The sequence below is a fragment of the Cydia pomonella genome, chromosome 2 (assembly GCF_033807575.1).
Source record: "Cydia pomonella isolate Wapato2018A chromosome 2, ilCydPomo1, whole genome shotgun sequence".
In the NCBI taxonomy this organism is placed as follows: domain Eukaryota; kingdom Metazoa; phylum Arthropoda; class Insecta; order Lepidoptera; family Tortricidae; genus Cydia; species Cydia pomonella.
The window spans coordinates 4333749-4360931 of record NC_084704.1 but is presented as its reverse complement, the minus strand read 5'-3'; the positions used below and the strand labels follow the sequence as shown (position 1 = coordinate 4360931).

The 27183-nt window shown below is 37.4% G+C and overlaps 2 protein-coding genes across 2 annotated transcripts in view; one reads left to right on the top strand and one right to left on the bottom strand.

Annotated features, from left to right (window-relative positions):
- LOC133531872 (palmitoyltransferase ZDHHC15B) overlaps positions 1-22491 on the bottom strand; it is a 31806-nt gene extending 9315 nt beyond the window's left edge. The window contains exons 1-7 of the mRNA XM_061870272.1: positions 21851-22491; positions 21641-21762; positions 18883-18989; positions 15501-15738; positions 8929-9009; positions 6685-6826; positions 2337-2463 (exon numbers count right to left, since the gene is read on the bottom strand). Of these exons, the coding sequence (XP_061726256.1) occupies positions 2337-2463; positions 6685-6826; positions 8929-9009; positions 15501-15738; positions 18883-18989; positions 21641-21762; positions 21851-22016 (983 nt within the window). The 5' untranslated portion in view covers positions 22017-22491. The remainder of the gene's footprint in view (positions 1-2336; positions 2464-6684; positions 6827-8928; positions 9010-15500; positions 15739-18882; positions 18990-21640; positions 21763-21850) is intronic.
- Positions 22492-22779: 288 nt separating this feature from the next.
- On the top strand, positions 22780-24325 carry LOC133531864 (dynein light chain Tctex-type 1). The gene is made up of 3 exons (XM_061870261.1): positions 22780-22950; positions 23031-23196; positions 23422-24325. The coding sequence occupies exons 1-3, from the start codon at positions 22915-22917 to the stop codon at positions 23568-23570; spliced, it is 351 nt and encodes a 116-aa protein (XP_061726245.1). The 5' UTR covers positions 22780-22914; the 3' UTR covers positions 23571-24325.
- The last annotated feature ends 2858 nt before the right edge of the window (positions 24326-27183 follow it).

The window sequence follows — 27183 nt, the reverse complement described above, 5'->3', positions numbered from 1 at the left end:
GAATCCAATTTATATATCACACGAGAGTATTACTAATAAAAATAAAAGTTTTAAAGGGGTTGAAAACCAATGCATGCACAATTTATATGAAGTTCGCCCCTAATCTAATTTCATCGATACTTTCTGATTCACTCTTGATTAATCTACCTTTAAATATAATATATAATATAGAATTGTAGCGTCAATATTATACATACAAAAATACATTATAATAGCATATTATTGCATAATTAGTATAGACATTAGACATAGTAGAAGCGAGCGTGAGAGCCATAAAAACAACTTTTATTAGTAGATACGTATGTACAAATAGCACACGTTATTACAAAAATAATGACCTGTAAGATGAAAATGAATTCAATTATGACAGTTATTCATGAAATAGCTTACCACTGAAATATTATGCATACCTAGTACAGATTAGGAATAAGTTTATAAGAAGTGATTTTATAATATAGTGGGAAATGTGTTTTAAATTATTAAAAGATAATGAAGCTTAAATCCGAAAGCTGATTATAATAAAATAAATAACAATGCCAATAAATTAGTAGTAATGATAATGAAACGTGAATGTGCTTTAATTCTATAACTAAAAATACACACGGTTATTTCATTTCTATCTAGAAACCCGGTCGTGTTAGAAATGTCATTCACTTCTTTTTACACACACTTGATCATGCACACAATCACATGTCTAACCCACAAACTAATGAGCACACACGTTTGCAAGCTATTCTTTTTAGAACGTCAACCAATACGTTACGCCGCTAGGAGCTATTTCGATCATAAATTTAGAGATTTTTGGAGCCTTACATTTGACACTAAGTCCATAATAGTCCAGTTATTTAGATAACTGACAGAATACACATGTTAAATGCCCGTAGAAGTAACCCTGTATCTAGTAATTCAGGGGTTCCCAATCTTTTTCAACATGCGGCGCAGTTATAAGTTTAGTATTTTGCAACGGCGCCCTTGTAAATTTAAAATCACGGTCGAAAAAGAGTGATACGACGCTATATTATTTACCGATGCGAGCGCTCAAATAGGTACCCGCGAATATTTGTGGTTTCGGATAATGATAGAACTCACGGCGCCCCTCTTTACTTTCTACGGCGCACCAGGGCGCCGCGGCGCACACTTTGGGAACCCCTGTAGTAATTAATTATGAATTAGCTTTTCGGAATTTTATAAATTAGAAATGTGCGCTAAAATATATACATTGTAGACATTGTAGAATCTTGAAGATTTTAATATAATTTTGAATTCCTAATCTCGATAAAAGCAAAATGCAACGCCATTTCAAAATGTATATTCCTCTTAGAGACAGTTGCACAAATGTTTAATGTTTATTACCATGATAATATTCCATGAGACAGTCAAGTCGTCAATCGTCAGTTACAACTGACACACATTGACGTTCTGTTGACAAGTAACATAGGAACAAAGCAACAGGACTTTAATCATGAAGAAAATAAAATGTCACACTTGAATGAGATACGATTTTTCAAAAGTAACCACGCTTCGATGACATTCAATTTGCACGACACCATGATGTCACGTGTCCGTATTACGAATTTTCAATTTGACGGTCACGTGACCCCTGACGCGAGTTTAACATTTTTTCCCCCATCACAAAAAGTGCACAACGCCGCTAAAGAAGTTTTCACTTCAAAGACTGTGCTAAAGTTAATGACAGGTAAAAATAGCGTTGAATTTTAATTTGACGTGTAACAGTTTAAGCATTTTCAAATAGAAGATTTGAGATATTACACTACATCTTCTTGAGGTTTTCTCGCATCGTTTAGCACGCAGTACTTTAAAATATAGGATAAGAAATTCATATCTACCTATTACCCCATAGGTTAGGGTACGTACCGTTTTCTACCACTAAAGAACTAGGAATTGCAATCCCGTCCGGCGGATCCCGTAATCCGGATCCGAGTTTATTTATTATTAACTTTAAATTATTGATTTAGGAATACATTTGAAATATTACGCAAAAATCTTGAAAAATATGTCATTTATTAACTTTAACATCCTTATACCAATCCGAATCCGGTCCAGGCGGATCTGGTTAGATTATGACCAAATCCGGACGAATCAAGCCGGATTGAACATTAGTCCGATTTGCGATCCCTATAAAGAACTGACTTAAATACAAAAATAATGAATATTTGTGCAACTGTCAATCATTCCCCTCAACCTTTAAAAACAAACGTTTAAGCTCACACTGATTCCGATTCACTCACCGCTCCGGTATGAGCGAAACAGCGTTATGCACGATGTCCCACTCGCACACCGGAGCGCATGTGGACGTACCAATGTGACTGTCTTACCTGGTAAAGACGGGTAGCAGCCACAGGCAAGGCTGGTTCCCGAACACCTCCTTGAAGTTGCCGTAGGCGCCTATGGAGAATCCATTCTTGTCCACGCCGCCGCGGAACATGGGCGCTCGGAACGCCTCTGTAAATTTAAGGTATCACGTTTAGGATTTCTGTAATGGTTGAATTAAGATTTCGTATACCAAACTATAATTGCGTACTTTTCATGTATGGGTCCAAACTCAACTATAAGATTCATTTCGATACGCTGTAGTCAACTATAAAAAAAATTGACCAACCACGTGCCGCCGCGCTCCCATAGAAAAGACATAACGGGACCGGGCGCGGGGCGGGAGTCGCGCGTTTATGTATTTTACAGTACATATGGTGCTACTTTCCCGCAATTAAATCCTCAAGAGATTAAAAGTTTTCACGATGTGCATAGTAATTTCACGATCTGCCTGATCTTGCGATCGGCCGCCGACATATCAAAATTCAAGTATTTACTTTGTACAACGAAAAGCGATTAGTTCGTATCTAATCGTTGAGTCACTACTCACTAGTGACGTTTAAATCTAAAGATAACTAAATTGTGGACTAACAATGGAGATAACAACTACAACATTAATTACTGATCACTATCAAACACAACATGGTATGTATGGTAGATTTCATAGTTAGATAGATATACAATCAGCAATATCAGTATCACAGCCAAAGTGGCCAAATATTTCCGAACACATTATTTCTATGGTAAGAAATGAATGAATAAGAAACATTTATTTTAAGCAACTATGGACTCATAAAAAATTGTTAGTAGACTTACGTTCCTAATGTTAGCACCTAATTAATTATTCTATACCTATTTATAAGTCATGTGTATACACTGCTGGAAACATGCATTTCGCAGCAGTGTCTCATATACGTACGGGCAGTCAAGTCTACCCGCTACCAGACACGGGGCTGACGCGCACCCGGCGCACCAGGGACAAAGCTTCACAAAGGTGTGGTACGATATATTTGACGACTTTGGCCGTCACTGTATTTGAAACTGACTGTACTTGTAGAGTCCTACACTATCCATTGTATTAAACATTTTCACAAAAAAAAACAAAAAGGATCCTAGACACTCAATGTAATTCTAACAAACAATTAGCTTCATGCATGTTTTTTTTTTAATGGTAATCGAATCTACTTCCCGTGAGATACAAGTGTCTGTAATAAACCTGATATCTATTGTAAATATTCCAGAAACTTGGAAATTGCAAGAGTGCTCCATACAAAAAGCGAGCGTGAAGTGACGTCATCTCGCTCACGGCTGCGCCAAAATGTGTGTAAAAGAATCATGAAGAATAAGTTTTTCGCTATTCACGCCGTAAAAATGCGTTTAAATATATAATTTTTTTTTCTCCTTGTAACATAAGAAACCTGTTAAAAGTAGTTAATATACATTAGGGCAATAAACAAATTGCAGATTTCACATTCCTAAATGCATTTCGTGTCGTCGAACGTGATTATTGGCCAAAAACCGCAAAATATTTTTCTCAAACTTGTAATGAAACGTTGACATGACTTACTTCATATTAGGTCCGGAAATACTACATATCAGATGCGATGAGTGACGATGATATATGTAAAGGAATTTCATACTGCCTTACACACCTGGGACTGTAAAGCAACCTTCTTTTGTTTTTTAACGTCAAATTGTGACGTCTTCGCATTCTACCATCAAGCTTACTTAGCTTGCATATTCGTTGTTGCTAAGCAACGGCGGTGCCGCATCGCTTACGCGCGTAAGGCACCGCTGGTAGAGTGGCGAGCCGAGTAGGTCGCCACAAAACAAATTGACTACAAGTTTTTGTTTTAATTGAAAGTTTGAGAAAAACACTATACAAATCTCGGCAAGAAATGTGGTTGCCGGCCGCGTATCTCTATCTGCTTCGCTACGCTCAGCCGTCTATATCTACTTGACCTGCAACCCTACGTTTCTCGGCCTCTACAGTAATGTGCTATTTCATGCATGTAGTCAATCACCTATTGTTGGTACACGCCGGGAGCCAGCGGCTTTTACCCAACTATGTTTTTTTTAGTGCGTGTATGAACTTATGTAAGTCGTCTATTTTCGTATTTGTATATATGTATTTGTCATTGGCCATCTCTTTTGTAACTTTTCTTGCGAAAATGCTTTTATTTGCGTCTCTAAATGAGAATATCTTTATGATTCCTACTTAAACTACAATGTACCTACTATACATTATTAGAAGTGGCTGCATTTACCATTTACCAATCTCTTAAATATATTCCCAACAATCTGTCTAGTGGGGCTACCGAATCGTCGGTACAATATGAGCACGTCTGCAAACAAATGTGAACCTTAATCATATGAAATAGAGATCAAAATGGCGCGGTTGGACCAGGTAACATACAGTCACTTCTAGGGACTTGGACCACAGTCCCTAGAAGCGACTGCAGTCCAAGGGTATTTCTACCGCAGAATAAATAATGGTACTACCGTACAGAAATGACACTTCCTACGAAACCGAAGTTTGACAGCGATTCAGGGACGAATCATGCTGTCCCTTTCTAATGTATGGCACTATCCCTTTCGGCTATTTAGGGTTGTCAAAATTCAAGTCATTATTTTATCTGCGGTCGTGCACGCAAAGGGACATTAAGTTGTGTCAACCCTAATAATTTCTCGGAACAATGCTGAGCCGGACGGAGCCGAGAATGACCGGAAGAGTGTCGCCCCACCGGTTCTACTAAGGTATAGTTAAGTAAAAGTTATCTACAGTTTTAAGCAGCAGTATCAAGCACGATGACAAGAGGATTGGCATTGGGTTTGCCAACCGCAATGGAGATTGTGATATGGGGGCAGAGGCTATGATTTGGTCAAGATTGTACGTAGAAAACCGTTGTATGAGGCCAATGCCCACCCGCTCGTTGTAGAGATCCTTAATCCTTTATCCAGATCAGTGTTATAATAAGATGGAGAGAACCGTTTACAAAATTATGGTTAAACAATAGCCCTCAATCACCACAATGCCGAGGAAGTCACGCAAAGTCGTCCTATTCGTGGCGACGTGATAGCAGTGGTAACCGAACAGCGAGCCCAGCGATATCCCGAACATGAGCGCCACAAAGAACGCAAACACATTATAGTACCGGCCCACGGTCGCCACGATGCCCAGGTAGGTACTTACCTAAAGTCGTCCTATTGGTAGCGACGAGATAGCAGTGGTACCCGAACAGCGAGCCCAGCGATATCCCGAACATGAGCGCCACAAAGAACGCAAACACATTATAGTACCGGCCCACGGTCGCCACGATGCCCAGGTAGGTACTTACCTAAAGTCGTCCTATTGGTAGCGACGAGATAGCAGTGGTACCCGAACAGCGAGCCCAGCGATATCCCGAACATGAGCGCCACAAAGAACGCGAACACATTATAGTACCGGCCCATGGTCGCCACAATGCCCAGGTAGGTACTTACCTAAAGTCGTCCTATTGGTAGCGACGAGATAGCAGTGGTACCCGAACAGCGAGCCCAGCGATATCCCGAACATGAGCGCCACAAAGAACGCGAACACATTATAGTACCGGCCCACGGTCGCCACGATGCCCAGGTAGGTACTTACCTAAAGTCGTCCTATTGGTAGCGACGAGATAGCAGTGGTACCCGAACAGCGAGCCCAGCGATATCCCGAACATGAGCGCCACAAAGAACGCAAACACATTATAGTACCGGCCCACGGTCGCCACGATGCCCAGGTAGGTACTTACCTAAAGTCGTCCTATTGGTAGCAACGAGATAGCAGTGGTACCCGAACAGCGAGCCCAGCGATATCCCGAACATGAGCGCCACAAAGAACGCAAACACATTATAGTACCGGCCCACGGTCGCCACGATGCCCAGGTAGGTACTTACCTAAAGTCGTCCTATTGGTAGCGACGAGATAGCAGTGGTACCCGAACAGCGAGCCCAGCGATATCCCGAACATGAGCGCCACAAAGAACGCAAACACATTATAGTACCGGCCCACGGTCGCCACGATGCCCAGGTAGGTACTTACCGAAAGTCGTCCTATTGGTAGCGACGAGATAGCAGTGGTACCCGAACAACGAGCCCAGCGATATCCCGAACATGAGCGCCACAAAGAACGCAAACACATTATAGTACCGGCCCACGGTCGCCACGATGCCCAGGTAGGTACTTACCTAAAGTCGTCCTATTGGTAGCGACGAGATAGCAGTGGTACCCGAACAGCGAGCCCAGCGATATCCCGAACATGAGCGCCACAAAGAACGCGAACACATTATAGTACCGGCCCACGGTCGCCACGATGCCCAGGTAGGTACTTACCTAAAGTCGTCCTATTGGTAGCAACGAGATAGCAGTGGTACCCGAACAGCGAGCCCAGCGATATCCCGAACATGAGCGCCACAAAGAACGCGAACACAATATGGTACCGGCCCGCGTTCGCCGCGTTGCCGAAGTCACCTCCCTGGAATTAGAAATAACATTTTAATTATTTTTTTTGTATAGCAGAAGATTTAAGCGGTAAAGAGAATGAATTTGTTAAATAATAACTCTTTGGTATTGGCTTTGGTACTTTCTCTTATCATGATACCAGACAGACATCAAAAGATTAAGAAGCAATCGAGGCTTAAACTCAAAATTTATTCAAAATTTCAACAGTAAATAACCCACGATTTAGAAGCATTAACTAAATAGAGTGTCCGCTAGCTGGCACGGGTGCACGGAGCGGGCGGACGCACGCAGGTGCCATTGTAGGTAAAATCCGTCGCAAGCGGCCGCGCCAGTTACTTGCTCATACTATTTTTCACTAACCTCGCCCGCTTCGTGCAACCGCGTAAGCTAGCGGACGCCCTCAATGTAATTTAATATTTACATAGAGTAATTTATTTGGAGACAATATTCTGACTATATTAAAAAGAACTAACAATAAAAATGTGATGGAAAAAATCGCGTGTTTCGAATAGCGTACAACAAATACCTACCTAATGCTTGTGGCGAATTAACAGTGAAGGAAACTACAATAATATACTGTATATTCCACACTGCATGAATCCTCGACACAGTTAATTACTATTCGTAAATCTTATTATAACGAGATAAAGTCTACCAATGATGCTGTTAGATTAGAACACTCACAAACAACCATTCCCACTGCGATTCAGTATTAATAACTTTAGTACAGATGTAGTGAGTCATCCTTTACCTTATTTTCACGGAAACGCACGAACTTGTTATGCTATTTCAGTCAGTCTCAGTACAAAAAGTAAAGGTTGGCTGAAGTAGGATGGCAAATACGAACGTTTCCGAGAAAATACGATGACCATTGATTATTCACTACATCTGTAAACCTTGTAAAAAGTGTAAAAAGTATTCAAACAATGTGGAACAAAAAACAAATGATTAATGCGATGAAAGTTCAAACGCGTGCGTCTACTGATAAGGTTTTATCAGATACTGTGCAGGCTGGTCAACATCTGAGTCACTACGCTATAAAATAGTAATATGGCTGATTTTCATTTTCTTGTAGTTTTTTTGTTAGATTAACATACATTTTGGTTGATAGATACTAGTTCCCTATTCAGTACAATATAAGCGCCATATCACCGTATGACCTAAAAAATTCTACGGAAAATACCATTAAAAAAAATTCGGGCCAAATTTTGATTTCATATTTATTCCGCCCAGAATTAAGAGCTCTTCAAATCAGACAAATTGTATACAAATCTAACGAAAAAAAATAAGACAATTAAAAACGGCCCAAATTAGTACTAGTGTAAAGGCACACCTATCAGAATTACCTCTTCGTCAATAGTTCGGTTCGCCAGCTAGACGATAATGAAGCGTCAATTGAAGTGGGCGACATGAAAGTAGAATGTGGTAGTTAATGTGCTAATACAGAATTTTTGGTAACGGTTCTTTTTTTTCGATAACGATTTTTTCTGCACGATATAGTAGCTTTTCAAGGTTCGAACCAACGTTTTTTGACCGCCAGACACATATAATCGGATATAGTACAGTGCTAGTTGGTCGTGAATAAATGAATTTATTTACTTATATTTCACGTATTTATTCAAATTAAGATATAATTCAGAAATTTTCTACAGGTATTCTGATAGGTTCCCCAAACAACTAATTCTCCCGGTTTCTAAATACTTATATTCTTTTTTTTTAAACAAAAACGTATTAAAAACATATTGTTGCCAAATCAGTTAGAGTCCATCTAAGCTAATTTTGCACCCATTTGAACCTAACAAAGTGAGGGATTGATATTATAAAGGTCACATTTTAACTAAAATACCACGACATAACCACACTTTGTCATTGCAAATGGCATGCAGAATTAGCTTGGTCCAACTCTAAAACCAGAAATGCGTGTTCCGGTATTACTTCGATTCTAGTTCAGTAAAGTTCGGTATATTTTCAAATACCGAATGCGAATCTATTATTAACTATTATTCAACAAACGTTTAGTTTGGTATTTAGAGAACGGAAGTTTAATATCTAGTTTCCTACTCTGCGCTAATGATATACAAGCATATGAATAAAGGAAAACCAAGGTTGTTTTACGAGTATATCCGTGCATGTTTTAGTAAATGTGCCTTTCGCTATCAACTGCTCGCAGTGGGCATGCTGGTATTCCTTATACATCTGGAAATTCACACAATCTGTTCAATGAACTAATGAGCAACACTCTTAACTCCCAATTGGTAGACCTTATGCCTTTGCAACAGACCTTTATAACGTTATGAAAAAATAAAGATGTAATAACGTTATATTTCGTTTGTGTTTGAGATTTTTTCCAAACGGTATCGCTATTTATTCATAAAGTAACGTTATTTATTATCCATATAATGCTACTGTCACTCCGTGCATCTAAACGTAAGTAATTACTAGTCACAGTTAGTGTTGAGTTGCTCACTCGTGAGGCACCTCATTTGTACCACTCATTTAGTTAAATTGTCGCAGAACTTCACACCGCATAAATGTCATACATCACTCCTCAATTAATTTTACTCATTTACTCGCGCGCATCACACACAGCTCTTACCACTCAAACCATTCAAACACTTCAAATTTGAAAAAAAACTCTCAGCCTTTCAAACTCACTCGCGTTCCTCACAACTCGCAAGAGAGTCGCGAGGCGCTCGGTGCTCGCCGACATTCAAATGAAGAAATGAGTCATTGACGTCATCGCATTCATCGCTCACACTATCAACTGCCCAACTACAAACCTTATTGCAAGGACAAAAGATCCACCGAGAAATGCGTTGTGTTTATTCACTCGCCTCACTGTGACATCCCTCAAAAATCCTTTCAAAATGAAACAATGAATTAGATTTACCGAAAGAGGGAGTGAGACAGACACGCGCCGTGCTTCAATAACACCTCATCGAAAATACGTTAAAAATGAAACACGAAAGAAAACAAGCGTAAGCGTCCGCAAGCTTACATACATATTACGTCATTTTGATCCTAGCATTGCTAAGTTACTTGTCAAAAGCGAAAAATCTAAGTCATCAAAGAACCTACCGAAGAAAGTTTTTTCTCTCTGTCGCACTTGTAATTTCATACGTAAGTGCGACAGCTAAGCAAAACTTCGTGGTTCGCGGTAGGCCTCCATATTTGTTAGCTATTATTGTACTAACGCGCATACCAGTATAACCTGACCTCAAGACTCATATTGCTGGTGTCATGTATAATCTGAATCAATTAGACTGGACAGTGAAATGGTTACTTGATAAGCGATTGAAATGCCAACCAAGTCTCACTGGGCATTTACGAAGCTAGCTTAGTTAGAAACAGTTATCGTTTAAGAGACCAAAATATTATTTAAATTATTGAAATATAATATAGTGGCGTACACAAAATATGATATTTTACATTAGTTTATTAATAAAAAAGTAAATATAATTTGTATAGGTGAAATAAACATGTACATTTTAACGATTTGAATTTGTAATACTTTTTGTTAACGTGCTTCGTATAGTATTTCGATCATTTATGATTTTGACATATTTATAGTACGAGAAACTCGAAAAAGTTGTTCTTAATCTTTAGTTGTGTTTTATAAATAGTGATCAATGACCATTCTTATAATTATACCAAAATAACAATATATTAACATTGTTTTCGCGATAAAATATACCTGTGGGTCTTTCTTTGTGTCTTTTGCATACAAAAATCAAGTGTATATTACACGCCGGTGGCATTACCGCGCGAACGTTATTGAGGCTTTCGTTTGTTATCATATTACAATGCTATTATTACTGATAAATTATGAGGTGGTAAGTTAGTAATTTCTATATAATAATGGTACAAAAAATATTGGATTTGTTCTCCTTAGTTTGTTAATTGTTTGTCTGGCAGTTTATGGTTAGTATTTATTTCAATATATGAATGTTAAACTTAAAATGATATCAAGTAGCAAGGATTGATACTGAACAATCTAACAATAAAAATAATAAACTGCTAAATTAGAACAAGTTTCATAAAAGCATCATATTAAGTTGCAATAGGATGTATGTACTTTAACTCCTTAGTTTGATTCTTAAATGTATGTCTTCTGTTGTTAAAAGTTCTGTTTTAAACCTCCAGAATTGCACTCCAAGTAAATATTTAAAAGGAAGTTTAGCAATGCCTAAATATGTATTTACATTAAATATGGTTTGCTGCCGTTGGAGTTGATGGAATAGTCGATGCTGCAAAAGTGCTAGTACCTCTCCTCATTTGAAGTAAGACATTGTAACACCTCATTTTAGAGAATGAGGTACTCATACAAACTCATTTTAAATTGATGTCCTACCCATCACTAGTCACAGTGGGCAAGATTCATCAATTCATAGAAACTAGTCGTCTACCTAAGTAATATCACGACTCGTGTGTCACGCTCGAGGTTGTCAAAAAATTTAGCAAAATATTTACTGGGTGTAACGGTACGTATCGATATGAAATACCAATAACGTTATGCTTCAATACCGGTACATTATAATGTTGATCGTGAAGATAACGTTACACGATAATAACGGTTTTTCAAGGTTTGACTAGCAATAAGGTTTACAAATGGTGAGTTAACATGCATAATGGGCATCTTAAAACTAGTTCACCTAATTTTCCATAATCACTGGCGTTATCTCAGTTCAACAACGAGTGACATGATGCTTATCAGTCTTATCACGCTGACGTAGCATAGGATAATCGCATCAGTGTGACAACCGCCTAAGACTCCAAGCCTTTATCCATGCATCCGTGTTGTAGAAAAAAGATAATACCATAAATCATAGGGTTGATGTATTCCTATATACTAAATGGTAGGTACTTAAACCTACTTTCGTAATTTTATTACAATTTTGCACTACGATAATTATCAATCATAAAAAACTGTGATACGAAATCAATTCAATATTACTAAGACTCATACATACATACATATAATCACGCCTATTTCCCGAAGGGGTAGGCAGAGACCACGGATTTCGACTTGCTACGATCCTGACATACCTCTTTCGCTTCCTTCACTTTCATGACATTCCTCATACACGCTCGTCGGTTTAGGGTGCTCTTAACCTGGCCTTTCTTCAGGATTTCCCCGATTTGATCAGAGAAAGTCCGCCGAGGTCTACCCCTTCCAGCTCCCTCTTCTACTTCTCCCTTATACACTCTCTTTGTTAACCTTCTTTCACTTATTCTTTCCACGTGTCCAAACCATCTCAACATACTACATCTTCGTTCAGTCCACACTTTTCCCTTATCACACTGTTCCTAATTCTATCTTGTAATTTTACACCACACACACTTCTCAACGCTCTCATTTCCACTGCATTCACTTGACTCTGATGTTTCTACTGCTATACCCAACTTTCGCTACCATACATAAGTGTAGGCACCAACACCCCTCTATGCACAACCAACCGTGCTTTTTGCGACACCTTCTGGCTACCCATAAAAGCGTTGAGTGCCCCATTCACACGATTTCCAGCATTCACTCTCCTTTCAATGTCTTCATCATGTTTACCGTCCCTAGTGAACAAGGTTCCCAGATTCACTAACTCTTTCACTTGTTCAACTCTTTCTTGTCCAATCAAAAGACTGACTGACAACTCATTGAAAAAAATTATAAAAATTGTCTCTCTTTGGCACTTTTATGGGCAAATACCTTATAAGAGTTATTCTCAAAGAAAAGTAATCACTGTCTATTATATGTTCACTTTTTGATCATTGTGTCAATGAAATAAGCGTCAAATTTGGGCACACTACTAAGACGTAGCAATGAATCATGCACAAATCGTATTTGCACGCGGTGTGCTACAACCGCAATACGACCACGACCCAAGCAAGGATAAACGTAAACAACAACGCAACTACCTATCGAGACAAAAACGATCTCATGCAGCTGCCACTTTATAGGAGTTATTCTTAAGGAAAAGTTATCAATGTGTCTATTATAAATGTGTTCTTGCCGTTGTGTCATGAAATAAGCGTCAAATTTGAAAACACATCTACTATAGGGAGCGTACATGAACTGTAGGAGGCAGCACAGGAGCTGTCAGATTTTTGGCGCGAGGCGTAAATGTGATGTTTTTTGTTCCGATGTAGTCCACAAGATGGCAGAACCTACTATGCACAAGAAAAAGCGTGACGTGTACATGTGCATGTTTATGGTTCCGATTCAGGCCACAAGACGGCAGACCCTCCAACGCGCACGGTCCCTATAAGACGTAGCAATTAATCACGCACATATTGTGTTTGCACGCGGTGTAAATCGGTACGACCACGACCCACGCAAGGATAAACGTAAACAATAACGGTATCGAAACAACTACGATCTCATGCAGCTATCACTTTATAAGTCATTCTCAAGGAAAAGTAATCACTGTCTATTATATGTGCCCTTGTCGTTATGTCCATGGAATAAGCGTCAAACTTGCACACACTACTGAGACGTAGCAATGAATCATGCCCATGTTTATTTGCACGCGGTGTATGAGTAAATCGATCAATGCTACAACCGCAATACGGCCACGATCCACGCAAGGATACACGTAAACAACAACGTATCGAAATATTGCAAACGCGACCTAATAAAGCTGTCACCTTATACGTGTCATTTTCAAGTTAGAAACATGTGAGCTTCACATGCGTTAGAGCAGTGGTTCTGTTCTAACCTTTTCGATGTTGTTATACCTGCGTAAAACTAATTTTACCAACAAATTAAAATCGTTTTAGGCAATTAAATTAAAACATGTACGTTTTAGACAATTAATCTTGTTATGAAATGGCTATTTTACTCCCACGGGGATAATTGAGTCGCTTAACTTGAAATACAGATAAATCCATCTGTCAGATTTTGCGATTTTGGTATTAAGAAAAGGTAATAGTGTAGATATTTCCATAGGGTGGATTTATATGATTTTGAAGTTATTTTATTTTATTTATTTATTATTGGGAAACAAACAACGAAAAATAAAACATATTTTGATACAAATATAGAATACACACAAGCCATAACAGTGTTAACTTAAGCCCAAGTTAAAATTTAGTTAAGCGACACCGGATTTGAAATAATTTTATAACTACGAAGTTTGAGCATTATTAATAACTAGCTAGAAAAAAAAGGCTCAAGAGACATAGTGATATGCGGTTGAGATATATACAAAAAAGTTTAAAGTCCGATAACGAGTCAACAGATATAAAACAATTCATACAGGCCTAAGCAACATTGTTATAAATAATACGGTTTAATTATGAATACCACAACGTAACATCCCGATAGATAAGGAAAAAAATAAACAAAAAAATCACTGACCTTAAGACCACGGGATTTAATCGTGTGGTTGCTAATAGTACATTGTGTTTTAAGATAAGATAAAAATTATTTATTTGCAAAACTATTTCAAAATCGATTTTACCTAATCGAGTGAGAAAATTGCAGCGTACATCACTATTCTTACTTTTGAAAGAAAAAAATACAAACAGACTTTTTACATCGTTGGTTTTGAACGCACGATAAGTCTGGCTCGGCAAATTCAAGCCGCAAAGGAAACACACAATCGCCAGCTCCTGTCATGATGAAAATAATACACGGCAACAAAATAAATTATTTTTTAATTAAAAAACATATATTTTAGGACAAAAAGTACTTTATACCGACGAAAGGAAATACCACGATTAACATCTCCAACTTTATTTGTGGTGTTTGAACAATTAATTATTGAACAAACGTCGTTTCACGCGGAAAGCGGTCGGGAGCCGATTGATGTTCGCGGCGAGCATTGGCGTGCGGCGACTTTTTTGTACGCGAGGGACATACACTCTTTCCTTCTATCTCGATATAGTTCTGTGACCACAAGGTACTTGTGGTTGTTGAATCAAGGGCAACATATCATATGTCAAATCCGTCTGATAAAAAAACACCTAACTTCCAAAACCTAATGAAATAAGGCAGACACGTACGTCGACATGACGGAGGAGAAGTGCACCAAGCGTAGCTCAGAAACACCATGAAGAACCTTATAGTTGTGGAATCACACGCAGTTGTTGATCCAGGGGCAGTCGTGGTCCATATTGAGGACACCACTTGACTCAGGGGCAACATATCTTTATCAATAACATCCTCTAGCCGTCCAGACATCAAAACTTGCCAAGACAAATACGATTTTGATTCGTCAAAATAAAGATTCAAAATAGAATGAAATGAGAGACCTTTTTACAGGCCACTGGACCGTAAGAGCATATGGCGAAACCTTTGTAAAGAAAGTTACCTACCTTCCAGAACCTAATGAAATAAGGCAGGCACGTAAACATTATGAAGGTGCTGTACACCAACGCATAACCCAGAAACAACATGAATAACTTATAGTTGCGAAAGCACACGCAGTTGTTGACCCAGGGGCAGTGGTGGTACATCTTGAGTCACGGCTAGAGCCGGACCACGCTGACGCTGCCTGGCATTTCAATGACAAAGTATGAAAAACTCGTCATTAATGTCAAATTTATAATTATGTAAATATGACACTACCTTACTTTGTTTAAGTGGGTGTAAAGTTAGCTTAGACGGCCTCCAAGTACTTGTAATGGTTGACTCAGGGGCAACATATAGGTATAAATAATGTAGCAAAACTATTGTAAAGAAATTAACTGACCTTCCAAAACCTAATGAAATAAGGCAGGCAGGTGGACATGACGAAGGTGCAATACACCAGCGCATAGCCCAGAAACAACATGAAGAACTTATAGTTGTGGAAGCACACGCAGTTGTTGACCCAGGGGCAGTGGTGGTCCATCTTGAGGACGCAGCGCCCGCAGAGGCTGCAGTGGTGCGCTCTGTCTGGCTTGACTAGGACGCAGCGGTTGCAGTAGCGCACTGAGCCTGACATTGTTCTGAAAAATAAAGTTTAAATAAGGATCTATATCATATCATTTGTTAAATGCGATAGCAATAGTCGAGGCTCTCGACGACCTAGCCCGTACTTCACAAGAATAACAGTACACGGACACGTAAATCACGCAATGAATTAATTATGTGCCGAGAATAATAACACGTTCTTGAAAGCCACGTAATAAACAATAAAACACAACAGACAGACAGACGTTACTGGCAAATGCAGGAATTTAAACACAATAGTAGGTATCCTCTGTCTCATCAGAAAAGTTTCATTACAGAGGACTTCCATGTGGTACCACATTTTTAAAGTATAACCCTTTTGAATGTTTGTCTGTACGTCTGCAACTTCGTTCCGTGATCACCTATTTGAAATATCGATATAGTTTTTTTTTTACCCATATCGATTATATGCTATTTATTAGTAGTAGTTTAGTAGTGCTGTGGGGCTCAGTCAATTTGTGTAATAATGTCCATTAATATTTATTTATTTATTTATTTATTATTTATTTATTTATTAGTGCATGTTCTATACACTTCGAGTACCAAGTTCATTTATCGTAGAGAAAGGTTATCGGCTGAGCACTGATAACGACGTAAAGGGCAGCATGGCAACAATAATTAACCTAATCTAAAGCGTAAACACAAACACGCACGCAAACTAAGGCGGTGTTCATATTGGATGCGGTTCGTGGTACGAACGGGACATCGCTATACACATCCATAAGGCACAGATCTTCCATGACGCTTATGCTTTGAGATAATTTGAAGTGTGCAAAAGAGGAGTCATCACGTAGGTATATGAACATTTATTTTCATGAGTGCGTACGGGATAGACTACAAAAAATGTGACGTTTGAGCTTCAGCGGTGGCTTGAATCTACCAAGACGTATGGTTAGCGGATTGGAAACTATACTTAAAGCTGTATCCAGGAGATACAGTGGGTGATTAAAGTTTCAAAAGCAAATAATTATACAATCACATATTATTTCTGAATTCAATACTTCCAATGACACTTGACATCATTCGATTTTGATCGCACTTTTGATATGTGACAGGCAATCTTGTACATTGTAAATTTGTGCCACAGCAGTGTCTCCGTGTGATAACTGTGTCAAGGACATAATACGATGCATGTATATCACAAACAACCACTGCACTCAACTGCTGCTGCTGTGTTTTCTCACTGTACCCACATTCGAGAATTTCTGTTTTGCCCTATGGTTGACTGGTAGAGAATGCCTTAAGGCATTAAGTCCGCCATTTGTACTTGTTTTTATTGTGCAATAAAGTTTAAATAATAAATAATAAACAAATGTTCATTTATCTCTAACTAATCGCCCGATATAGTTACAATTTTCTGTACAAGATCTAGATCTCATAGATAAATATCACAGCTATGATACCTTAACATTAACACATTCAGTGCCAGCGCGTGCTACGCGCTACGAGCGTAGCCGATAACATGGAAAAATGCGTATGTAGCGAAAAGCGACTACGAGCTGAGCGCCCGCCTGGCGGGTTGCTTGCTGGCAGTGAATGCGTTAACGATAATCTTGGATATAATGTAACCTTTATATGGCGCTGATTATTTTTTGTGGTTTTTACATTTTAGAGTGTAATAATTTAAGTTATAATAATTGAACTTATGTGCGTGCCGAGTTGTGGATACGTTGGTAGTTCTAAATATACCAAGGTCACTTAACAAAACCGAACGAAACTAGACGTTGATTGCCCTCGTAAAGTTCGTAAAAATATTATTTTCTCAATTTTAGCTACAAACCTCGTCAACACAGGGATGTTTTCTCCAAATCTGTTTAAAATCTGTTTTCTAGTTAGTGATTTTTTTCGGCAACAATTTCTTAATGCAAGCCGGAGTCTAGAATTGAGAAAATAATTGAGGTATAGTTTCATGGAACTACTAATATTAATGTTCAAATGTATGGAAACATTTGAGTATTATGTCTGTCGCTTTTAAGACTTCTATCAATGCTAGTAATATGATAAAGACCAAAATATTTGAAACAAATTCTTTAATTCGCATCCCAACTGTTGCATAATAACAATTAGCGATATAAATAAAACATGACTATTATAGTCGGAATCATTGCATAATTTTCACAACAGCCCAGATACCTAAAGCTTATTTCAGTTATTTGTGACCGCGGCCGGCAAAACGTCCCACTTTGTCGCTTGCCACTAAGGACGCCCTGTCAGGTTATTCGTATAAAGATACAAGCAAATCTCGTCGTTATAGCAAGCAACAAAGTGTGACGTATTGCTGGCTACGGTCACATATTTTGTACATTTTAATGTACACGAGTATTGGTCTTAATTGTGGGCGCAACTGAAAGATCTAAAGGTTGCCAGAGCTCAACGAGAGTGCTGAGTGTTAGGTCACATAGGCTACGGAGACTGCTTACCATTAGGCGGGTAGTACGCTTGTTTGCCACCGACGTAGTATTTAAAAAAAAAAAGCGGCCGGGCTCCCTAACTAAATTTGCACGGAATCGCTTATGTGGGGGGACTTCAATAGTCGCATGTGCTCCAACTATAACTTGAAGTGTCTGTGGCTAGATCTTATCTAATTGCAATAAGAGTTAAAAATAAGTTTTTGACAAAAAATAAAAAAAAAACATTTTTGGTACACGCAGCTGACTGAACTTTTATTTCCACAGGCAACTCAATTCTAACAACCTCAAACACAATTAGTTTGCGTTGTTTTACATATGTGTGCAAAATTTTAGCTTAATCATAAATCGGGAAGTGGGACAAAATTAGCTTCCAAGATTAGACCCACTCTAACATACATACTATGGAGTGTGGAATTAAAAGGAGTGAAATCTCTTATGGCAGAACTGTTGCTAAAGTGTCCAGCTGTCAGCTATAAATAATAGTTCCAAATCTCTCCAGAGTAGCTAAGAACCTAGGCGTTATTGACGTAGTGGAAGAGTGATGTCTATGATTTGATTTGTTGTTTCAAGTATTCTAGGTATTCTAGCGCCACCTATTTAAGGTTTTTTGATAACACTTTTTGGTACATGGAGATTTCATTCCTTACCTTCCATAATACATACTAAGAGTGCAAGTTAAAATAAGCTTGTAATGAATTAATGATCAATAAACTCTGTTAAAAATAGTACCTTGTCACTATAGGGAGATCCTTCGCAAAGTTGTCTAGGATTTGTCTCTGCGCTTCTTCTGAATCTGCGCTGAGTAATCGCTCTATTTCTTCCTCTGGTAACTTAAACTGTAAATAATCATAGTAATTAATTCCATTAAATAATTAGGTCAACAATTACAGTTCGTTTCTTTTAGGATTAGAAAGAATGTGGCAGTAATCATGAGGTTCAAGTATTAAATTTCGTAAAATTTGAATGTAAATTGGACCCCACACAGAGCGAGCATACGCGCGAGGCTATTTCCTCAAGCACAATACGGCCAGTGTAGACGTGCCTCGGCCGAGGCGGCGAGCTCGGGCGAGGAAAACGCGCCCAGCGCCTCGGCCGAGGCATGTCTATAGTCTGTATCTTTAGGTATTTAAAAAAAGGTAAACAAAATCTACCCTCAAATGGCTCCTTAAGGCAGCTGAGGGTAGATGAAAACATTACATGATCAAATAATGTAGGTTTAAAGTCAGGTCGTTCAGTGACAGATCCAGGCGGTTTTGTATTTGGTTGGTTAACCAATAAATGTTAAAACTACCCGAAAATGTACAAATTGTTTGTTTACCTTTTTTTAAATACCTAAAGATACAGACTATACACTGGCCGTTAGAAAATTGCTTCGCGCGTATTCTCACTCTGTGTGGACCTGCCTAATAACGTGTAATAATCAAGTTATTTGAAAGCGTCATATAGAGCCCAACAATATTATTCATGAATACTTCCATAAAGTTATTTCTGATGGTGGAAATATGAAGTATAACTAGTTAAATAAATAAAAGCCGTACTATGGGTACTAGGCGACGATATACATAAATACCGTCGTGGTATAAAAATAAAATAAAATACATACTTATACACAGAAAAACCCATGACTCAGGAACAAATATCTGTGTTCATCACACAAATAAATGCCTTCACACAAATAAATGCCTTTACCAGGATTCGAACCCGGGACCATAGGCTTCACTGGTAGGGTCAATACCCAGATCGATTAACTTTGCACTTGGGCCATAAGAATTGCTTGAAAGCCTTTCATTATTAACCATTTCTATCCCATCAAATACAACTTACTGTTAATATTAACAAATGATTTTGCATAAAACAGAATATGTTTTATAATAAATGTCAATTTGTGCAATTAAATATGAATCAATCCAATGGTTCTTGTCACTAAACTACATTTTCAGTTGGCATAGTTATGTTTTCACAATTTGCAATGCTTGTGTTAATGAATATGCCTAACAGAAGCCTACATAAGCAAATAAAATAGACTGTCTTAATTTTTGTAGCTTTTTTTTATCTGTAACTGTCCAAATATACAGTCATCTTCCTAGCGTTTGCCCATACTGTGATGGGGTCCGCTACTGTGACGGGGTTTCTCCTTCCACTTTGCTCTATCCTGGACGTCGTTCTCCACTAACTCACAAGTGTTTAAATCCACAGTATAGTTTCCAATTAGTCAATTACAGAATAAATAGATAATGATTTTCCTGCGGTTACCATCCTTCGTCATGGCAGTAGCAACAGCTGATAAGAAGTTGTTAACTTTTTTTTATGATGCATTGATTAAGCAATCAGTTTCAGAACTCAGCTGATTGGTCAAGAGGCAAGTGACATTCCAATCTACACCAGGGTTTCTCAAACAGGAGTGCAATGCTCAATGTGCCCAATGGAGGTGTCAATGGCCATATGTAAAGGATTTGTGATAAGACAAAGCATATGACAAGTAACTAGCTTCTTGAGAAAGGTTTTTTGGGGAATTTCGGGGTTATAAATATGCGAAACTCTGATATTCAGTATGTCTCTTGTTTTTATCCTCTTTACCTACAAGAAACAATAGAAGAAGAATATACAAGCATTCTACATATTTTCTTTGGTGTTTTTCTAATTCTTGTTGTCATGTTTTAAGGTAACATATATTTGGGAAATTCCGATTCCTGTAAGATTTTTGGTTTATTCCAAAAATGAACTCCAACTGTGGTTGATTTATGCTAATATTATGGAATTAGGTTTGGTTTGCAAAGTGAAAGTGGCAGCTTCATTGAATTATGCGACTGTAACCTTGAATAGCAACAGTAAGTGACCCAATTGACCACTTTATATGTCAATGGGATGAATTGAGTGACTCATACCCAGCAATTGTGCTAATTTAATAGATTAGTTTATTTATATTTCAACTTCCACTCCATAGATGTTACTCAATTCTTAGATATTGTTATATGTTTATAGGTAGATTTTTTTTGTCTAAAAGGAGGAAAACCATTTTGACAAATTAAGGGTCAAGTTTTATTTACAATTTGGATATGAGAAGTATTTGTTTAGATTATTTATTAAAATATCTGAAATATTCACAGGCTTTTAATGCATATGTGAATGATAAAAACAATTTTACTATTGGGAGAGTAAACAATGTGTATAGATAATTTTGTTGTACCATACTTCTGTTGTTGACTGAACCACAAATATGACCCAGCCATGTAAGGAGAGTCCTTGCATAAATTAGAAACTTTGTTTGACTTTGTTAATATTTTTATTAAATTAGGTAGACACAGAAAGCTAAAACCAAGGTTTTGGTCAAATCATATGATAATACGAGCATTAACATATTCTCAAGCAGTTTCTCATTTCATAACAAACAGGAAAGTCCATTGTTTAAGTTGATTAATGATTATTATGCTAAAAATGAGGTCATTACCACAACTCGGAGCAATTAATAGAAAATAATAGTACTAACCTTTTCTGGTATGGGCTTAATTTGAGCAAAAATTGTGCGACAATATGACCAGGCGAACATGAACAGTAGGATGTGGTAGAAAATAAGGTAAAGCACTTGCTGCACCGTACTCTCAATTGTAACTGAAATGGAAAGGAGCTCAAAAATCACACAGCTAGGAACACAAAAATACACTAAATCAATGAATTCATTATTAATTTGACTACTAACAAATGCACAACTGAATAACGTAGGCATAATAGGACCAAGTTATTATAGACACAATCAACAGCACAGGAATCCATTTAAACGCTCGCCAGCACACGTTATTACACACTCTGCAACACATGCAGTAGCCCGAGGGCGACGATCTGTTATTTTGTACAGACGAAGCCATTATTCGTGTTTTTCGATGGAATTGAGATCATCCATGTTCGACTCATGAATTCCTATTTCTAAAATAAAATGACACATGAAGTTAGAGGTTGCCAGTGCTGTAAGTCAAAAACCCAGATGACAAGATGTCAAATTATTATAGGACCGTGAGGGTTATTGACAATTTGACATACATAATATTTTAATTACATGTGTACACGAATTTTAAGAATAATATTATTTGATAAAATAATCAAAATATTCATGACTGCTAAAAACAGCTATTATAAAAGAAACATGATGATTAAATGGTTACTTAGAGAATACAAAGTTTTATTCATGTGTCACATTTGATATGAATTTGAACGCTGCGTTAGATTGAATTAATGTTTGTAAATAGCTAAGCAATTAAAGTACAATCTTTAGGCCACATTCTATATAAAAAATTAGAATCCCCGCACATTTTTGGAATTTTAATATCCTGGCAACACTTTGAATGGCCGTACCATAGAGAATAGACTTTTATGTTAAGCTATTTCAGTGCTAGTTTATTCCGCCGTGGTTGTGGTTGTACTCAGTTCAGCTACCGAAACGGCAGTGATTTTCTTTTGGCAACATTACAGCAATACTGCCAACATAATAGAATAACATTTAAAGGCGTCTTTCGACAGCTAAATAAAGCTACATAAAATCTCTCTTCACTATTGGCTTATTTATTTCATGTCGCGTTTTTAATGGCTTGCTATTGGTCCTTTTTGGTTACATCACATAGTTAAAGAGAATTTACCACCGCCGTGTCGCATTCGTGAACACAAAAAAATCATGACAGTGTGAGACAATTCATAACGTCGTAATTTTCGTTGTTTTTGTACCAAAATAACAGTTTTCCGGATTATTTGAAACAATAGTTATTTGAAATCATGGAAGTTAAAGAATGCAGTGATTTAACTGAAGAAGTAAGACCATGGCATTTTTGGTTTTTCTGTTTTGGAGAAAGTGGGTATTGATTCGTATTTACCGTCATGACGTTTTTCAGAATCAATTCATCGTAGACGATGTGAGCAAAATCATCAAAGAAGCAATCGAGAGCTCTATTGGAGGGACTGCCTATCAGCACAACAAAGTCAATCAATGGACGTCGGCGGTAGTTGAATCATGTTTGGGTCAACTGACGAAGCTACAAAAGCCTTATAAATATATAGGTCTGTATGCATAGCCGGTCTCACCGGCGTGGTTTGCTTGCTATTGTTCCGTTTGCGTGCCTTCTGGCACACCTAGTTAATAGTGTATTATTTGAATCTGTTATTATAGGTACGTACTACTTACTGTGTAAAATTATTGGATTTGAAGATTATTTTTTATATTATCAGGGTTAAGTTGTAAACTAACTGTGTAGCATATTTTAAAATAATGTTTAACTGTTCTAGTGACTTGCACAATAATGCAGAAGAACGGTGCAGGTTTGCACACAGCTTCGTCATGCTTCTGGGACAACAACACGGATGGATCCTGCACTGTGCGCTGGGAGAATAAGACAATGTATTGCATTGTCTCTGTCTTTGGACTCGGCATCTAATTCTTTCCATTTTCAAAAAGAGTCACACAAACCAAGCGGCTATACAATAAAAATAACACTCATTTGAGAACAACATTCGGAAATAACATGAAATTTGACATGAACATACAAGTTACATATATCTATGCCTGGTACTAGTTATCGTTGCTAGAAATTCTAATATAAAGAAATTAGAGTGAATAGAAATTTTACATATAAAACTTCTCGCTTTTATTTCTTTGTATAATAATGTACTCCACACACACACTCCACATAAACTGCTAGACATAGGTATATGTTATGTAAGTGGCCATGCTAAGTTTCATGTAATTTAAGCATGTTGTTTTAAAATGAGAGTGTAACTTCAATAGTTTGGGAGCAGAGTTTTGGCAATCAGTTTGTGTGATTCTTAATAATGTAGACCTAGCAAGCTTATACTTACAATTATGATGAATTATGCTTTGAAAAATCTCTACTAATGTCTAGCTCTGTAGATTATAACTTGCTTAGGTATGGAAGATGTTTAAAATTAATTTAAGTTGTGGTAAAAAGAACTGAAGTAAAGCTTTTTGTTTTGATCATACTTTGCAACAAAGTATTTATTGTAAAATTATAAACAGCACTGTAGCATCTGTATAAGTGTTGCTATTCAAATAAATAACTGCACTATAAACATTTATTGTGAATCATTATAGAATTGTTTTCTTTAGTTATATTAAAACATACTTTCTGGGTAACTAGGACATATTTTCGTACACAATAAAAACATTAAAATCATTGTTTTTTTTTTTCTTATTATAGTCCGTGTCATCCACGATGACGCGCAGATTTGTCCAATCTGACCTTTAATATCATGACAATACGAATCAAGGCACGCGGCTTCGTGAATGACAGTCTATATCATGCACTACCCTTTAAAGTTTGATTATGTTCGTTATCCGTATCCACACAGAGCGAGCATACGCGCGAGACAATTTCCTCACGCACAATACGGCCTCTGTGTATCCGGCTATTTCAAAATGATTGATTGACAGATTGCAGGACACTTTTACCATACTACTTAGAAGAAGGCCTGTGCTCAGCAGTGGGTGATAAAAAGTTAAAATGATAATGATTTCAAATTGAAATAATGTGAACTTGACTGCTGAGGTAAGAATAAATATTGGACATCCTTACACAAATTAACTAAGCCCCACAGTAAGCTCAAGAAGACTTGTGTTGTGGGTACTCAGACAACGATATATATGTAAATCCGAAAATATATAGATAATACCGATGATTCAGGAACAAATTTCTGTGCGCGTCACACAAAAGCCCTTGCAGGGATTCGAACCCAGGAGCTCAGATTTATAGGCAAGGTCACAACCCACTAGGCCAGACCGGTCGTCAAAGATATATCACATAAGTAAGTGTAAATCTACCCCTCGATTCAGGTGATTGGGGGAAAAGTTTGTCTATGAAATGGTTGAATCTTGAAGTCCAAGCAACTGATTTATTATATTCAGCAAGTAACAATTAAATACGTGTGTAAATTAGGTACATAATACAGTTCCCTTTTAGTAGAAAATTGCCTCGTCTATCAGAACAGAATATTCCCCCAATCATCTGAATCGATTACATGACATTGCAGATATAACATGAAACAGTGTGTAGAACAGGTTTTTGTTGTCATTATCTCCTACCATTTTAATTCATACAATTGTGAATCCACCCTAAATGCTACGAACACCTACATCATTTTTGTGATGAGCTTGTGTTAAGGCGCTCTTATAGACAGATTTTAGGTTTTTGAGGGGGTGAAGCAGACGAAGTGGTAAAGCAGGCAGGCGGGCGCCCCGCGCGCCGCGCTCGCAGCAAGCCTACGTCCTTATTCTGACGCCATCCGTATTCTGGTTTGTTAGTTCTGGGATCTTTTCCGGAAATTTATATTGATTATGATTTAAACTTAATGAAATTAAAAATTTGATAATTATATATAATATTAGAGTATACCGCGGCAAATTGAGAACCTAGTAAAATGATACCAAATCGTTTTGTGTCGAAATAATATTACTTACTAATTCAGACAAAAGTTACAACTGTCTGCTTTAAATCATATATAGATACCTATTCAAAACTTAGTTGACCTTAAAAATGCAATAGAAGTCAATTTCGGGCAAGTAGTGAAAAAAGGAAGAATACTAGCAAAGCTAAGTAATTTGTGGAAGTGAACGTAAAAAGGTAGCATGTTTTTGCTGGTATTGAGATAACTGAAAATATAAGCATAAGGTATGCACAAGCATATGTAGCTCCAAAAAGTAGATAAATTATGCTATCTTCTCAAAAAAGAACCATGACTCTAACTGTAACGACTATTTCTATATTATTTTTTGAATTGACGACAATGAAGACGATTATAAATTTTAAATGCAAAAGTCGAGAAAACTGCTATTATTATTTATTATTTAAAGTTTATAATGGCAAAAATGCACTTATACTACTACTACTACTTCGAAGTTATATAGTAATGAGTATAATTGACTGACTTTAATTAATGTCTAATAAAGAATCAGTCTGTTGTCTGTCTACTCTGTCTGTAATCAAATATTACAAGTATATTTGACCCACTGAGGTTTCAGATGAAGTTGAAAATCTGCATACATATGTAAGTAGGGTGACAATGAAATATTATGGTACCATCAAGCTGATCTGATGCATGAGAGAGGAGGTGGCCATAGGAACTCTGTGTCAAAATATCGCAACCAAATTGCGTTTGAGGTTGTTAGAATTATCTCAATGAGTATTATTTTCCTTTGGAAAGAAGTACAGTTAAGACCTGTTCCGTAAAGTTAATTAACATACAAAACTTTCCGATGAACAAAATTATTTTATCGTCAACTGTTATTTATCCCTTCAAGTGGTGGCCCACCACTCACGGGTCGATGCGATAGCCAGAATGCTGTCGGCCAACAGAGGGTGGTTAGTGAAGTGTTGCCATATTTAGTGGCAAAATTAAAGGCTTTGAAGTATATTTACGCTATTCTAGCGCCCAAAAGTAGCTAGCAAGTTAGACAAGGAAAACATACATACACACGCTTGTTAACGCTTGGTTGCTAAGGACCGTTCATCCGGGATCGAACGCCTAGGTCGAGTTCTGTCTTGATTTTTAAAGAGGTTATTTTGTAAATACACGGTACCCTCGAGGAAACGGAAAAATTTTAACAGTATATTCCGGATCGTATTTAGAGGCAAAAATGTCATATAAACTTTTTTAATTCGCCAAGTTTCAGAGTTAATACCAATTTAAAAAAATATTTTTCGTTGTGTTTTAGTGCATAACGCCTTTTTGATGGCTATGTCGCCAGTCGCCACTTTGGGACCTAGTCTAGACTACCTTCTTGACAGATATCAAAGTCACAAGGTACCATTTGAATAGACTAATTTTTACGAAAAAAAATGTACCAATTTATATTAATCCATAAATTTTCCAAGAATATGAACTTAATATGTTTAAAAACATACAAAATGTAAAAAAAAAAAAACAATTTTTTTTTGCGGAATTGACTTAAACTTGTACATGTCCCATTAGTAATTACCAAGCTACTACTAGGTATAGGAAAAACAGTTTCATATGCATGGCAGGCATGAGTTTCAA